Genomic DNA, 16830 nt, shown 5'->3' on the forward strand with positions numbered 1-16830 from the left:
GATTGTCAAATACAAGTCCATGTATGCAGTGAAAGACTTGTGTGTAGCAGCAGCATGGGCACGTAGAATCATATATACAATTCATAAAAGATATATAAATTGTGGAAGATAGTACAAAGGCAATTGACTACAGGTAACCCTAGAATATCCTGATCCATATTCTTCCTTCCATATTCCTTGACGGATTTCAGGATAGGTCTCACACACAGCCAGATGCATCAACTTTTGCATGCACACTCAACCACATTCTTTCGTACAAAGAACCATGCACGTTCTCACTATCACACACAATCAAACTCTCACACCTAGACACATGTCAACTTGCAAAGATGAACCAGGCGTTGTTTCTCTCCAAAAGGATTTGAGAAGCAAAATCAGGTGTTGGAAATTTGAACTTTTTATTTATGGGTAAATTGTCTTACACTGAACCCTAAAGACATTCATTACAATATTAAGTTTGAACAATATCTCAATATTTTCCAAAAGTTATCAATACTGTACACAGACAGTTGAACTGTTACAATAATTTAGTTAAAAATGCTTTCTCCCTAGTTAATGCAAGAAACACCAATAATTAAAATACAGTACATGATTAACCTCACAACATCGTAACAGTGGATTCTTTGTCATTTTGTTCATTTTTGTGATATTGGGGTACAGTAGCTATATACATGCACTAAAGTGCTATGGACCCAATAGCATGCAAGTCAAGTATTGTACCATCATTCAACTAACTTATTAAGACTCTCCTTATCATTCTTTTTTGCTTTATGCTCTAGCAAAAAAAATTAAACTCTATTCAATATAATTTCTTTTCTTGTCCCTAAAGCTTTACTTGCTTTACTCGAGAGCACCGTAAACTCTGTGTCATTAAAACTAAAGCTTCAATCCATATGAAGCACTTTACAAACTGGTATCAATAGTAAAATAAAAACTAATGTGTTCTTTTAAAAGAATATAATTAGGACTATTTTACATGGAAACCAATACAGTGCAATGTAAAAGAAAGGCAGCCCAAATTACTGAGAGACCACTCCAACCCCTTCAATTTCTCAAGAACCTTCCTCTTTTGGATAGCACACATTTTACAGACAAAAACCTTGGCACCATAGCCATCCTACTGAGGCGTGCAATGCCGTATGATAATACTGTGAAGCTACCGTAAGCAATGAATTACAAGATTGCGTAGATATAATAATTTTTATTGTAATACTTTAAAACACTTTTTTGCATTTATTGTAATTTTTTTTCACTGGATAAAAGATCCACACTTGAATGGGTCCAATGGCTCGCTCTGTTCAATCATCAGGAATGGTGGGATGATTAAGTCATAACTGCAGGGCAACTTGGTGGCCAGCCAGAGCATCTTTGACAAGATGGCAATGGATATTTGTCTTCTCACTTTTGGACCTGAAGCAAATTATCCAGCTTAAAAACACAGAAAAGTTCATCCCAATTGCAGTTTCAGACATATCTAACAGGTAGCACTGGGAACATAGAAACCATATCTACCCATTCTTATTTAGGAGATTTGCACTGTAATCACAAGATTTCCAGCTGCCAGGAAAATGAAACTGAATACATGTCACCTGGTCACAGTGGAGGGGGGGGGGGGGGTGGAGAATCCTCACCCCACAGTCCCATTGATGGAAAAGCAGACAGATGGGATGAGTGCATCTTCAAAGTCTACACTATGCACCTTTCAAATTGCTTTGTCTGCCAAACAATATGGCTAAATAAAATAAACACTCATAAACTACTGCATTACAAGCAAAGAAACTGCTGTCTTTATAGCTGTCTGTCTGGATAGCACTCTCATTCTTAAGCACAGACATAGCAGTTATATTATAGGTTTGATACACAACAGTTCATTCCTGATTTGCTGAATCCTTCATAACTGAATGTTGAGTAGAAGTTCCGCCATACAGGATCATTGGGACTGTGAGTTAGTGTTTTTTGTTATTAACTTGTGTACTATGCAGGCTTGTGCTCCGGGTCATGTTCTTGATCCGTTGCAGGAGGTTCACTCGGTTGACCAATGCAAACTAAATCCCCAGAGGATGAAGACTGTGAGGCAGAAGGTGAGTGTGAAGCCCATCGCGATGGTGGGCGCTGGTTGGCTGGCCTGGCAGGCCGTGAGAAGCAGGGTTCCAGTGGTGGAGCTACTGAGGACCAAGGAAACTCCTTGCAAGCAGAAAATAGGAGGAGGAAAGATTACAACATTGCAATGGTGAATGTAAATGGGAAAATCACATAAGCCACAGCAGCCATGCATTACTTATTGCAACACAGAAAAAAGGAACATATGCTGGCAAAGCAATCTCTTTTCCCCTCTTCTTATTTCTGCAATTTATTCCCCCCCCCCCCCCCCTTTCTCTTCCACCTGCTGTTCAATGGCCCTCTGATTGGTTTCTACTTACCTACTCTAGGAGGTCATTTACAATAGTCAATCAACTTACCTGCATATCCTTAGGAAGAAACCAGAAACTCTAAGGAAACCCATTTGGTCTCATTTAAGAAATCTGGATAAGGAACCTGGGTCCCTGGAGATATGCAGCAGCAATTCTGCCCAAATTATGCAAATACATATGCATATGTAAATGAAGCTTTGAGTAAACTGCTGTAGTTTTTACTTTTTAAAAAGGAGAACAGTGAAGCCACATCATCTATTTTCCGAAGCTCTTTTGTCACCAGCAAAACAAGACAATGGTATTTATGTTGCCCTATGCAGTGGCAACAAGGAAAAATCCATGTCTTAATTGTCAAGTTTGGCATCCATCAACTCACTTTTTAACCATCTTTTTCACTTCAACACATTCTGAATGTTGTTTTGTGGAGAGCATATTCCAACAGCACCATAGTTACCACCAGTCATTGTTCCTGTTCTAGGACAGTGCTGGGCAGAGGGAACTGTTTTCATGACGTCAACAGGACAAGCTGCTTAAACAAATAACTGAAAGAAAATTGAAGCATTTTGTTGGCTTGGTGATAAGGGGTACATTTCAGGTTAATGGTATCAGCTCTATTATTCAGTTCCATCAATCTCGCAATTCCTGCAACAATAAAAGTGAATCACATGCACTTCCATTAACCATTAATCACTTCCTTTCCGAAGTTTTACACAGTAATGCTGTCACCCATACGATAAATTATTCCAATGCTTTAGTTAAATTTTAAAACTAGAAATAAAGATTTATTTATGCTCCTGAACATTGACAACCATAATATTTAATGACACATTGTCTTTAGAGCTAAAAGATGGGAAAATATTCAAGTAAGAGCCCTGCTGAAATTAACTGGGTCACACAGATATTTCCATGAAGCATAATAATACTGAAGAACGACCAACCAAAGGAGACTATAGGTCTGGCCCCAGCACTGAAAAACAACTTGCTGGTATGTGTAGATGTGTTGGCATTACAGTTGAATCATGCCTTAACAGTTGCTATACAGGATGAGCCGAGAAAGCTGGCCGTGCCTGGGTTCCAGGTAACTATCCAACATTCTGAGTCTGGGGGAAAGCCCGAATAGGAGCAAACAGGAATTAAGTTAAGTTCATTGTCATGTGCACAAGTATGATGAGGTACAGCTGTGATGAAAAACTTGCATCATGGTAACGTAGATTCAGACAACATAGTGAACATAAGTTATACAGATATTACCCAAGACAGTGAAGGAGGAAACAGAAGAATCCTGTTGTTGGCACAGTTGTTGTGTTAAGTATCGCAATGATAGCATCTGTCTCTTAGCTTATTGAATCTGATTTTGAAGAACTACATCAAATAGTTCAATGTTTGTCATCCTTAGTAGGTGATTTGCATTCCACTTGTTCAGCGTAGCTCGTGGAATACAAGTTCAGTGAACTAGTGCATTGCTAGGTTCTAATGGTTATCTCATGGTGATTTTTTTCTGTACTTCAATTTATGTAATTAAAGCATCAGAAATTGGATGTTGAAGGCATTCATCAATAAGAAACCTCACCATCAAGGAGGAGGTACAGGAGCTTGAAGATGCACACTCAACTTTTTAGGAACAGCTTCTTCCCATCCACCATCAATTTCTGAATGGGCCATGATATCTAATTATTTTTATTTTTTATAGTAACATAGTAATTTTTTATGTCTTCCACTGTACTGCTGCCACAAATGTCACTGATGACAATAATTGAGTCTGATTCTGACACTGAAATGTGGTATCACATCGTGCAATGGTTCACTTTGCGAAGAAGGAAGGGTGAAAGTGGTAATAGCTCTCCATGGACCAGGTTTCATTCCCATATATGACCTCAGTTGGAGAGAGTGAGGGAAATCCAGGCAGTTCTCATTGACGTGGTATATGGTGGTGGTGGAGTCTGGTGGTGCTACACAGCTGATAGCTGGGGCTTTACCCCAAGGCAGCCAAAAATAAAGTACGCCAGATGCTGTCAATATGGTGTAAAATTTATTCCATTCTGATGATAGGTCATCAAATTAACACATTAACTCTGCTCTCTCTCCAAAAGTTTCAGCCAGAATTAACCATTAGCCCATCCCTATCCCTATTACAGTTTTAACTGACAATTAAAAAACCCAGGAAAACTGCATTCTGATATTCTGGAAGATCATTGTGGACAATTTCAAATCAGTTACTGGGCTAAATAAGGAGCACTGTTGACACACTCAGACAGAGAGCTGATCAGCCAGGTTGGCATATTAGCACTTGACTCAAAGGTAGTCTTGATTGTTCAGATCAAAGGCATTCCAACAATACATTTCAAATTGCATTGAAAGTTCCATCTGAGAAAATTCATTTCAAAAAGTTAAGAGTCATACTTGTTGCAAGACAGGATTCCAATAATGAACATTAATGACAATTATGGTAAAAAAAAAATTAATGTTACGGTGAAAAGCAGAATCCAATATTGTAATCAGGAAATCCACAACCAGCCTGCAGTACTAGGCTCTGACCTCAAGATGGCTCTGCCCCAATAGCTCAATAGTTCAGATCCTATTAACATTGATTAAAAAATATTACCTAAAAAAATATTGAAACAAAATGATTTTGGTATTCCATCCACAATGGTTCAATCTTTTCACATTTCACATGTACCTTAGTAAAAGCTGCCTATTTTAATCTTACAATTCAGATCATGATTCAAATATCGGTGAGCACTTCACCATGGCCAGTTGTTCAGACTAGCTCCAAGACCTTAACACAGAATACAGCACCGTGCTGTTGTTTCGGCCCTTGATGTTGTGCCAACTTATATAAATGGTCGTTAATTTTTATTTATTTAGAAATATAGTGCAGAACAGGCAGTCCCACCCAGCAACCCACCTACTTAACCCTATCCTAATCATTGGGCAATTTACAATGACTAACTTGTTAGATTGCGGGAGGAAACCGGAGAATCCAAAGGAACCAGGCGGTCGTGGGGAGATTGCACAAACTCCTTACAGAGGACTCCAGAAATGAACTCTGAATTCCGCTGCCCTGAGCTGTAATGACGTCACACCAACCGCTATTCAATTGTGGTGCCCTTCTTACATCCATGTGCATATCTAAGAGTCCCTTAAATGTTCCTATTATATCTACGACCACTTCAGCTATGCATTCCAGGCACCTTGCACTCTCAGTATAATAAACCCCCCACTTCTGATATCTCCCCTAAACGTTCCTCCATTCAGGTAAACTGGGTTTCTTCAGATATTGACCATTGCTGCCCTGGGAAAAAGTTGCTGGATGTCTACTCTATCTATGCCTTTCATAATCTTATACACCTCTGTCAAGTTGCCTCTCATCCTTCTTCAGTTCAAAGTGAAAAGCCCTAGCTTGCTTAACGTTTCCATGTAATCCAGGCTGTATCCCGGTAATTCTCTCTGTACTCTCTCTAGATCGTCCACATCCTTCTTATAACGATGGGGCCAGAACTGAACACGATACGCCAAGTGTGGTCTAACTAGAGCTACAAGGAAGGAATGAGAATCAGAATCAGGTTTATTATCACTGATATACTGTACATTGTAACATCAGGCTACAGTACAGTACATTTAAAATCTATAAAATACAGTAAGAATATATAAAAATAATGAGGTAGTATTCACTGACTATTCAGATGGTGGAGGGGCAGGAGCTGTTTCTAGAATGTCGAGTGTGCATCTTCAGGCTGGTATACCACCTCCCTGATGATTACTGATGCCTGAGTGAATGGATAAACCGGGACTGTTTTTGCTGGAGCAAGGGAGACTGAAGCATAAATTTGTGGAGGCTTATAAAATTATGAGGGGCATATACAATATATAGAGTCAGGGTGCCTAAGACTTTTACACAGTACTGTAGTAATTTTATGTACTGCACTATACCACTGTCTCAAAAAAGAACAAATTTCATGACACATGAGCGATGATAAATCTGATTCTGATATGGGTCTCTATCGTGGGCTGAGATTGGGAAGGGAGCAGAGAGTGGGGAATTGTGGCTGGGAAAAGGGGAAGAGAGAGGCGAGGGTGTGTGAAGCACCAGAGAGATGTTCTTAAATGATCAATAAACCAATTGTTAGGAATCAAATGACCTTGCCTGGTGTGTCAGGGCTGGGTGTGTCTGAACCTGTGCAAGCCTTCCCCCACCCTGCCACCTGTCCCACACCTCTCCCAAGGTGCTCCACCCCCATCATTGCCAACATCCTTTGCTCCTGCCAGATTTATAAACTTGCTCTCCACTCCATGTTGACAAATGCACTACTGTGTAAAATCTGAGGCACTGTAGCTGCATACACAGTATGTGACCTTTACAGACCTTTGCACAGTACTTTATATGGCAGATAGTCACAGTCTTTTTTTTGGGGTAATGGGGTCTACAATTAAAGGGCGTAAGTTTAAGGTGAGTTGAGGTATGCTTTAAAGGTAACCTGAGGATAATTTTTTTTACAGAGAGGGTAGGGGATATATGAAGCAAGCTGCTGGAGGAAACAGCAGAGGAATGTACAATTACAATGTTTAAAAAACATTTGAACGGGCTCATGAATAGGAAAGGTTTAGTGAGACGGGCCAAAAGCAGGCACATGAGATTAGGTTAGATAGGCATCGTGATTTGTGGATGAGTTGGGCCAACGGGGCTGTTTTCCCTGGTATATAATTCAATAAATTTATGATAGATAGATAGATACTTTATTCATCCCCATGGGGAAATTCAACTTTTTTTTTCCAATGTCCCATACACTTGTTGTAGCAAAACTAATTACATACAATACTTAACTCAGTAAAAAATATGATATGCATCTAAATCACTATCTCAAAAAGCATTAATAATAGCTTTTAAAAAGTTCTTAAGTCCTGGCGGTTGAATTGTAAAGCCTAATGGCATTGGGGAGTATTGATCTCTTCATCCTGTCTGAGGAGCATTGCATCGATAGTAACCTGTCGCTGAAACTGCTTCTCTGTCTCTGGATGGTGCTATGTAGAGGATGTTCAGAGTTTTCCATAATTGACCGTAGCCTACTCAGCGCCCTTCGCTCTGCTACCGATGTTAAACTCTCCAGCACTTTGCCCACGACAGAGCCCGCCTTCCTTACCAGCTTATTAAGACGTGAGGCGTCCCTCTTCTTAATGCTTCCTCCCCAACACGCCACCACAAAGAAGAGGGCGCTCTCCACAACTGACCTATAGAACATCTTCAGCATCTCACTACAGACATTCATTTGATCAGCCTGAGTCCTTGCAACGAGCTTTTGGACATCTATAACACATTCACAATAAGGACTCTCTGTCCTTGGCTCTTTGCTTCACTCCAAGGAAACTTGAACTAAGCCTAAAAAACATGGCCTTGAATATGGCTGGACTATCTACTTAGCAGTGTGGAACGGTGTTACATTGAGATCTTCTTTGCTTCCTCATATCTGGACTGTGATGCTAGTTAAGCTTCTGTTACCCCCTCCCCCAACTCCTTCTGTGTCATCACATTTCTGCTGTTTATGGAACACTGGATATGTGAGGTTGCTGAATTGCTTTCACCAGAATTTGACAATATTAAAGATAAAAATATTAATCAGAGATAAAATGCGGGGCCAATTGCAGATCAGGAGGGAAGAGCAAAAGGAGAGATCTGTGGTAACGAGAAGGCTGGAAAGATTGAAGGACTAATGAGTGTAGGAAATGGTGCTTCGGTTAAAGGAGGTGTAAATGGAAGTGGAATCATGACCAGAATTTGTTGAAATAGCTGTTGAACCAAGTCTCGGTGCATATCTTTTGCCCGTCAGTCTTCTCCATTGAAGTCCATTTCTCCATCCTCACCTTTATCCATTTTGCCTCCTGCCAGCCTCCCCAGTTCTCTCTGCCACCTCCCTCTGTTAATCTCACATTTCCTTCATGCCTCACTGTAAAACATTACCCTGACCTAGACAATGGATTTGATTCATGTTCCCTCTGTGTACAACATAAGAGAAGGACTTGTACTGAAGTATTACTTTTTCCTATCATTCTGCATTGCTGGCATATCCGGAATATTACTCTCAATTCCTACATTCTAGTTGCTCAAATGAAGTGATATGGTTGATTTGCAGTATGGGATTTTCATCAACATCCAGCAGAAATCTAAATCACTTTGAATCAAATTGAAGATTTTTTTTGTTGAAACTGAAATGCTGAGTGAGCAGTTAGCAAGCTGCTTCACAAATTGGGTAATTTTATCCACAATATAATCTGGATCAAAAAATTCTATACAAAATTGATAAAATATGTTTTAATGCCTGGAGCCAAAAAGATCAAAGTTCCTGTTGGCAGGGGGAAGTAATACAGAATCACAGAAATTCAGGACACTATTAAATCAATGTATCCTAGACAGTTGAAAAAGAGATATTTAGACTAATTGAACAGGACACCAAAATCAATACAATCCCTACACTTTTCACAGACACTGACTGAAATACTAACTGCTTTGTTCTTTTGTTTTTCGTTGTTACATGGCAAATTTTGACCAGTACTCTAATTATTGTAATCTACTGGATAGGTATAGAGATATTTACTCCAGATTTCCAACATTCTATTAGGCTTTTCTTCATGAGAATTGTGTCAGGCACATCCTGCATCAGACCAGAAATTGTCAATCTGGTATTGTAGGTTTTACAATTTGAACAACTGCAACAATTTGGATTTTTTTAAAAGAACTTTTTCAAGCCATTAAACTTCCTAAGCTGCTTCAACAGGAGTGTCATTTAACAAAACTTTACTTCATGCCACACTGGAGAAGATTTTGAAACAAGATTTTGAAGAGATACAACACCTGCCCTATCATCTTATCCCCACCAATTCAGGATCTACACACTTCTCATTGTCTAGTGCTTGCCCTTGAGACCCTCCGTTGGTCAGGGTCGGCCATGGGTGTTGTGTCCCAGCGGTCTATGTGATATACAAGCCAGGGTAGTATGATATGGAGAGCAAGCTGTTGCCCATGCAGCAGGCTCACCTTCTCCCTGCAGCTGATGAATCCAAATGAATGGCAGAGACCGATACAGTTTTGCACCAGCGATGTCACAGGATTTGCCAGTCAATGTTGAACTCAGTGTACGGCTGGCTGCCTTTGGGACCTCAGCTCTGGACTTTTCCTTGGGGTTTACTCCAGAAGCCTTCCCCACGAGTGGCAGCGCAAGGAAGTGGAGGTTTGAGATCAGAGTTCTCCCTCTCCTAGACGAGCTGCCAACCACAGCTGACGAGCCCCATCTGCCTGAAGCAACCAGTTTTAAGGCATCAGTAACCCCAGCCTTTGCCCCTTCTGACAGTAGAAACCTTTCCACTGGGCTAAGTAGCTAATCCACACGTGAAGAACAGGAGCTGGACTTGGTTGTTGGAGACTATTAGTAGGTAGTGGGAGCTAATCCCCACCTCCATCCCCCGCTATAACAACCTTAAGAAACCTGTTACAGAAATGCATTCAGTGTTAACATTGTGGTCTGCTCTGCACCAGAAAAAACAGATGCTGACTGGGCAAATGCTTCACAAAATATCTCTGTTCAGTCTGCAAAATGACCCTGAGCTTCCAAATGCTTAACACTTTATTTTACCATCCCACCCACCCCCAACTCTTATCACTCTCTCTTTGGCCTTTTATAGTATTCCAAAAATATTTGAGGAACGACGTCTTATTTGGCACATCACAGTGCTAGGCATTAACTGTGAATTCAAGAATTTCAGATAACCAGCATTTTCTGAAAAGCATTTCTGCTGGTACTCGGATTTTAAAAAAAGGCAAAAAAGGATACAGGCCTAATGCAGGTGAAAAGGATTAGTGTAAATAGGCAGCAGGAATGATATAGATGAGGTGGGCTTTAATGGCTCATTTCTGTGCAGTATCAAAAATAGCCATAACTAATAAAAGTTCTTAAACCAACAACATTAACTCTCTATAGAATTTGCCTTACTGAATATACCAGTATTCGTTACTTTTATTTCAGATTTCCAACATCTGCAGTGTTCTGTTTTACTAATTTGTAGCTTAACTCCAATGTTTATGAGTTTATTTCCTCTCCCACTGTTAACATTTACTTTGTTCTATTTACATTGCCTCTCCTTGGCTCATTTATGATTAAAACATCTTCACAACCCTTTCTCAGCCAGCACCACAACCATTTACTGTAGATGTCGGATTATAAGCCGCTACTTTTTCCCCACATTTTGAACAGCTTTGAACACTGCGGCCCTTTACTACGGTGCGGCTAATGCATGATTTTTTTTCATGCCACCAAAAACATTTTGCCTCGTAACAGTAGACCAATAAAATTGATGAGTAGTTCACAGAGGTCCAATGAAATTGTACGATAAATCAAGCGCACTTTCACAATTAAATTATTGTAAATCAGTCATTTGTACTCACCCTCATCAACATGGAAAACACTCGAAGAAAAGCATTGTGCTGCCTTTATGGCAGTTATTTAGTTTATAATATTTTCGCTTAGTAATTCATTTGTTAGTATTTTCTAGTTAAAGTTAGAAGTACTACATCCCGGGATACTATGACGTCACATCCGGTTTCGCCGCGTCTTGTGGGAAATACCGGTTTGCGATAAACGGGAAGGTGGGGGCATTAGGCCAGCGCGAAACGCTGCTTTTAAGTTAAAGGCGATCAATAACTTTTCCTGGTAGGCTGCAGTATATATTTTTTTACCAGTCGTTAGGAGATATTGGAATGTATACGCAACGTAATTTGTGTGTTACCGATACGTATGTATATTTAAAAGTAGCCGTGTTACAGGCACGGTTCGAAAAAAAGCATTTGCAATATGTATTTGTTTATGTTACCATATGGATTTAATTAAAAGTTAAAAAATCCTCACGTGTAATATCTTTCTGTGTAAATATCTCATATTACAACGTGGGACACCTGCGGCCTAAAATCCGGTGCGGCTTGTACAAGTACAAAATTGATTTTCTTTCTAAAATTAGAGCCAGCGGCTTTTAATCAGGTGCGCTCAGTAGTGCGAAATCTACGGTATATCATTCAATGTCAGCGAGACTACAGAGATTAGAGGAGGCTGTATTCATCCCTATCCACTCTCTGCAATTTAAAAAGTTTATTTCCTAACTTCTCTTATTCTGATAAATTTTCAATCTAAACTATTCTCTCCATTTCTTTCTCAGCTTTTTCAGATACTGATCAACCTACTAAGTATTTCCAGCATTTCCTGTCCTTGACCACCGAGGTAGATTTAAGTAGCAATTTGAAGAGAAGAGGATAGCTTTGGGTCTTGGTAGCTGAAGGCAAGATTGCCAAATCTGGAGCAATTAAGCACTGGGATACTGAGCAAGGCAGAGTTGGAAGATTGCAGATGTACTGGAGTGTTGTAAGGAACACCAAAAGTACAAGCAGGGCCATGGAGAAATTCAAATTCCAGCAGCAAACAAGATACAGGGAAATCTCTGAACTAACTTGTTTGTTATTTCAGATTTCAGCATCTACAATCTCTTGTGCCTCCAATTCAAAAACCAGCATGAACAAGTCTTGGCTTAATCAGTAAGTCACTAAGTACTATTATGTGGCGTGAAGAGCTCAGGTGAGGGAAGAATACAATGATCAACCTTCATGAACTGGAGAAATATCAAAATAAAAATCCCCAAGCGCAGTAAATCTGCTACACAAGGCGGCATTTTCCTATGTCATAAACACCAGCCCAAGTACACAGGCAAACAGTTTCTAAGAGCTGAGTCATGTTTGAAAAACTTAGCAATATGGTTTGGATGAATGCTGTCACAATAGATCCATCGTGAATAAAGCTTTATTTGACTGAAATGTTTCAATGGAATCAATTTCAGAAATGGAATGCAACACACGTGACTAAGGACAAATCTGTACTTTTAATTTTCTTATACTGCTGTTTTAATACTTTTATTTGCACAAACTCAATGGTAACATACGAGGGGTATGTTACCATCAAGGAGGAGGTACAAGAGTATGAAGCCACACAATCAACAATTCAGTAACAGCTTCTTCCCCTTCACCATCAGATTTCTGATTGGACGATGAACCTGTGAACACTACCTCAGTACTTCTCCCCCTCTTTTTGCACTGCAGTTTTTATTTTTTTTATACACAGTGGCATGCAAAAGTTTGGGCACGCCTGGTCAAAATTTCTGTTACTGTGAATAGCTAAGCAAGTAAAAGATGACCTTGTAGCGGTGTGGGTTGCCACAACCTGATTTCCAAAAGGCATAAAGTTAAAGATGACACATTTCTTTAATATTTTAAGCAAGATTACGTTTTTATTTCCATCTTTAACAGTTTCAAAATAACAAAACAGGAAAAGGGCCCGAAGCGAAAGTTTGGGCACCCTGCATAATCAGTACTTAGTAACACCCCCTTTGGCAAAATTCACAGCTTTTAAACTCTTTCTGTAGCCAGCTAAGAGTCTTTCAATTCTTGTTTGGGAGATTTTCGCCCATTCTTCCTTGCACAAGGCTTCTAGTTCTGTGAAATTCTTGGGTCGTCTTGCATGCACTGCTCTTTTGAGGTTTATCCACAGATTTTCGATGATGTTTAAGTCGGGGGACTGTGAGGGCCATGGCAAAACCTTCAGTTTGCACCTCTTGAGGTAGTCCATTTTGGATTTTGAAGTGTGTTTAGGATCATTATCCTGTTGTAGAAGCCATCCTCTTTTCACCTTCAGCTTTTTTACAGACGGTGTGATGTTTGCTTCCAGAATTTGCTGGTATTTAATTGAATTCATTCTTCCCTCTACCAGTGAAATGTTCCCCGTGCCACTGTCTGCAACGCAAGCCCAAAGCATGATTGATCCAATCCCATGCTGTTGGAGAAGTGTTCTTTTCATGAAATTCTGCACCCTTTTTTCTCCAAACATAAATTTGCTCATTGCTGCCAAAAAGTTCTATTTTAACTTTATCAGCCCACAGGACTTGCCTCTAAAATGCATCAGGCTTGTTTAGATGTTCCTTTGCAAACTTCTGATGCTGGATTTTGCAGTGAGGACGCAGGAAAGGTTTTCTTCTGATGACTCTTCCATGAAGGTCATATTTGTGCAGGTGTCACTGCACAGTAGAACAGTGTGCCACCACCCCAGAGTCCGCTAAATCTTTTGTAGTCAAATGGGGGTTTTGATTTGCCTTTCTAGCAATCCTACGAGCTGTTCTCTTGGGAAGTTTTCTTGGTCTTCCAGACCTCAACTTGACCTCCAACATTCCTGTTAACTGCCATTTCTTAATTACATTATGAACTGAGGAAACGGCTACTTGAAAACGCTTTGCTATCTTATAGTCTACTCCTGCTTTGTGGGCATCATTTATTTTAATTTTCAGAGCGCTAGGCAGCTGTTTAGAGAAGCCCATGGCTGCTGATCGTTGGGACAAGGTTTGAGGAGTCAGGGTATTTATAAAGCTTTGAAATTTGCATCACCTGGCCTTTCCTAATGATGATTGTGAACAAGCCATAGCCCTAACAAGCAAATTAAGGTCTGAGACCTTTGTAAAAGTTATCTGAGAGCTCAAATCTCTTGGGGTGCCCAAACCTTTGCATGGTGCTTCTTCCTGTTTTTTCACTCGAAAATTGTACAAAACAAAAATATACTAATCTTGCTTAAAATGTTGAAAAAGAATGCTTCATCTTTAACTTTATGACTTTTGGAGATCAGTTCATCTTCTACTCAACTAGTCATAGTAACAGACATTTTGACCAGGGGTGCCCAAACTTTTGCATACAGTAATTCTCAATGTAATTTATAGTTTTTATTATTTATTGCAATGTACTGCTGGCGCTAAACCACAAATTTCACCACACATGCTGATTCTAATAAAGAAAGTTTTCATAACTACAACACTGTTTCAGTTGGAGCTTACATTGTTGCAGGGGGAAGGTGATTTAATGTACATAATCACTTACAGAGAATCCCTGCTAGCAAATTAATGTTTGTCTATTGGCAAAATGATACTATTTACAAATGGCTCCTTCACAGAGAAAAAAATTATAAAAATCAGCCTGACCTTGCCTCTTTCATGAAGATCCCAACCTATTTCTTGCTATCATGTGGTAAAGGATAAAAGCACTCTTATACAGATTCCGCCCTCCCTTTATTAATTCCACAGAGAGTGCAGATGAAAACAAAACATATTCATTTATTGGGGCCTGATCATTGCTGGGAAGAACAGTACTTACTGCCATCTTTAATTGTCATTGAGGAACTGGTACTGAACTACCTTCTTGAACCCCTGCAGTATTTCTAGTGCAGATACATCTATAGTGCTGTTGTTAAGGTAGTAGGATTTAGACTCCGTGATGATGATGGAACAATGATATGTTTCCATGCTAGAACATTGTGCAGCTTGAGGTTAACGTGCAGATGCTACACAACAATGTAAATGAGTTAGGGTCGATGCTAGTTTCTAGATGAGAAATATAATTAATTCCATTGCTAAAGTACAAATGATGTACTGGAACTTGCATAGCAAACTCTGAAATTAAAGCAAAAAGTGCTGGAAAAGCTATTTATTTTATTTACTTAGCCACTCAGTGCAGAGTTGGTCCTTGAGCCTCGCTGCCCCAGCAACCCCCGACAGACCCGATTAACCCTAACCTAATCATGGGATAATTCACAATTCTTTGGACTGTGGGAGGAAACCGCAGGACCCAGAGCCTCTCAAGGGGAGGACGCATAGAGAGTCCTTACAGAACAGCGCTGAAACTGAACTCTGGAAATGCTCCAAACTGTGATATCGTGGTGCTAACCATTATGCTACCATGGTGCCCAACGTTCTGGGTGATGAATTCCTCTTGTTGAAAGATTCCTTAGTTGAAATATTTCTCTCCATGGAGGTTGTCTGAGCTGCTGAACATTTCCAGCATGTTCTGGTTTTATTTCAGATTCAAATAGCTGTTTTTGTACTTGGGTATCCGTAATGTCCATAATGTAGGGGAACTGAAAGTAAAATGTCCCAGAATACTCATGACACTGAAACCTAAGACCTAAGCATTTTCCATTGTGATTGGTACTTATTAATTACTGCTACCTTTGTACTTTTGCCAATTAATGATTCTGTCTAACTGTAAATGATCCTTTCTGAGAAAACAATTGCACAAGACCGCACTTAGAGTATTGTGTTCAATTCTGGTCACCTCATTATAGGAAGAATGTGGAAGCTATGGAGAGGGTGCAGAGGAGATTTACCAGGATGTTGCCTGGAATGGAAAACAAGTCTTATGAGGCAAGGTTAGCAGAGCCGGGACTTTTCTCTTCGGAGTGTAGAAGAATGAGAGGGGACTTGATAGAGGTCTACAAGATTATGAGAGGCATAGATGGGGTGGATAGTCAGTACCTGTTTCCCAGGGCACCAATAGCAAACACCAGAGGGCATATGTACAAAATTAAGGGAGGGAAGTTTAGGGGAGACATCAGGGGTAAGTTTTTTTACACAGAGGGTTGTGAGTGCCTGGAATGACTTGCCAGCGATGGTGGTGGAGGCTAAAACATTAGGGGTATTTAAGAGCCTCTTGGACAGGCACATGGATGAAAGAAAAATGGAGGGTTATGGGGTAGTATGGGTTTAGTACTTTTTTTTAAGGATTATATGGGTTGGCATAACATGGAGGGCTGAAGGGCCTGTACTGTGCTGTAGTGTTCTAGTGCAAAAGAAAAAACAGTAACAGAAAGCAGATACCGTGCTATAGTAACAAAGTACAGTACTGGTAGGCAATTAAAATGCAGGGGCCATGAGTTAGACTGAGATTTCCAGAGTTCATCTTTAGTGCTCAGAAAGAAAAGTAAATATAACTAATTACCTGAATGGTAAGGGAACGCAGAGGTCTGAGATCCAAAGGGATCAGGGTGTGCTTGTGAATGATTTGCCAACAGCCTGTATGCAGGTACAGCAAGTAATTAGGAAAGCTAACACTATGTTCTTGTTAATTGATAGGAGAACTGAAGACAAAAACAGAGGGGTTATGATATGGATATATAGGATATAGATGAGATCTCATCTGGAGTACTATGAACCGCATTGGGCTTGTAATTCATACGCTCATGTCTCTAACTCTTTGTTACTACCTTGGAGCAAATCTACTCATTTTCATTTGACAATATCTGATATGTTAGGCAAGCAAATGGGTATATTTAAAATGGAGGCTTATAGGTTCTTGATTGGTAAGGGAGTTAAGGGTAATGGAAAGAAGGCAGGAGAATGGGGTTGAGAAGGAAAATAAATCAGTCATGGTCAAATGGCGGAGCAGACTCGATAGGCCAAATGGATTAACTCTGCTCTTATGTCTTATGTTAGAAATTTCTGAGCATTTTCCAGATGTCCTTCAAGGACTAAAATACTCTGAAAATGAATGCAGAAATTTCATGTATTGAAAATGCTGTAT

At 39.9% G+C, this 16830-nt stretch overlaps 1 protein-coding gene across 4 annotated transcripts in view; it reads right to left on the minus strand.

Moving 5' to 3' along the window:
- Window positions 1-379: 379 nt before the first annotated feature.
- mtcl1 (microtubule crosslinking factor 1) overlaps window positions 380-16830 on the minus strand; it is a 214643-nt gene continuing 198192 nt past the window's right edge. For 3 of the 4 annotated variants that reach the window (XM_073047438.1, XM_073047446.1, XM_073047429.1), the window contains exon 15: window positions 380-2184. In XM_073047438.1, coding sequence (XP_072903539.1) covers window positions 1975-2184 — 210 coding nt within the window. In that variant the 3' untranslated portion in view covers window positions 380-1974. The remainder of the gene's footprint in view (window positions 2185-16830) is intronic. The other variant, XM_073047457.1, reaches the window with a different exon arrangement.

This window comes from Hemitrygon akajei, chromosome 1 (genome assembly GCF_048418815.1).
Source record: "Hemitrygon akajei chromosome 1, sHemAka1.3, whole genome shotgun sequence".
Classification (NCBI taxonomy): domain Eukaryota; kingdom Metazoa; phylum Chordata; class Chondrichthyes; order Myliobatiformes; family Dasyatidae; genus Hemitrygon; species Hemitrygon akajei.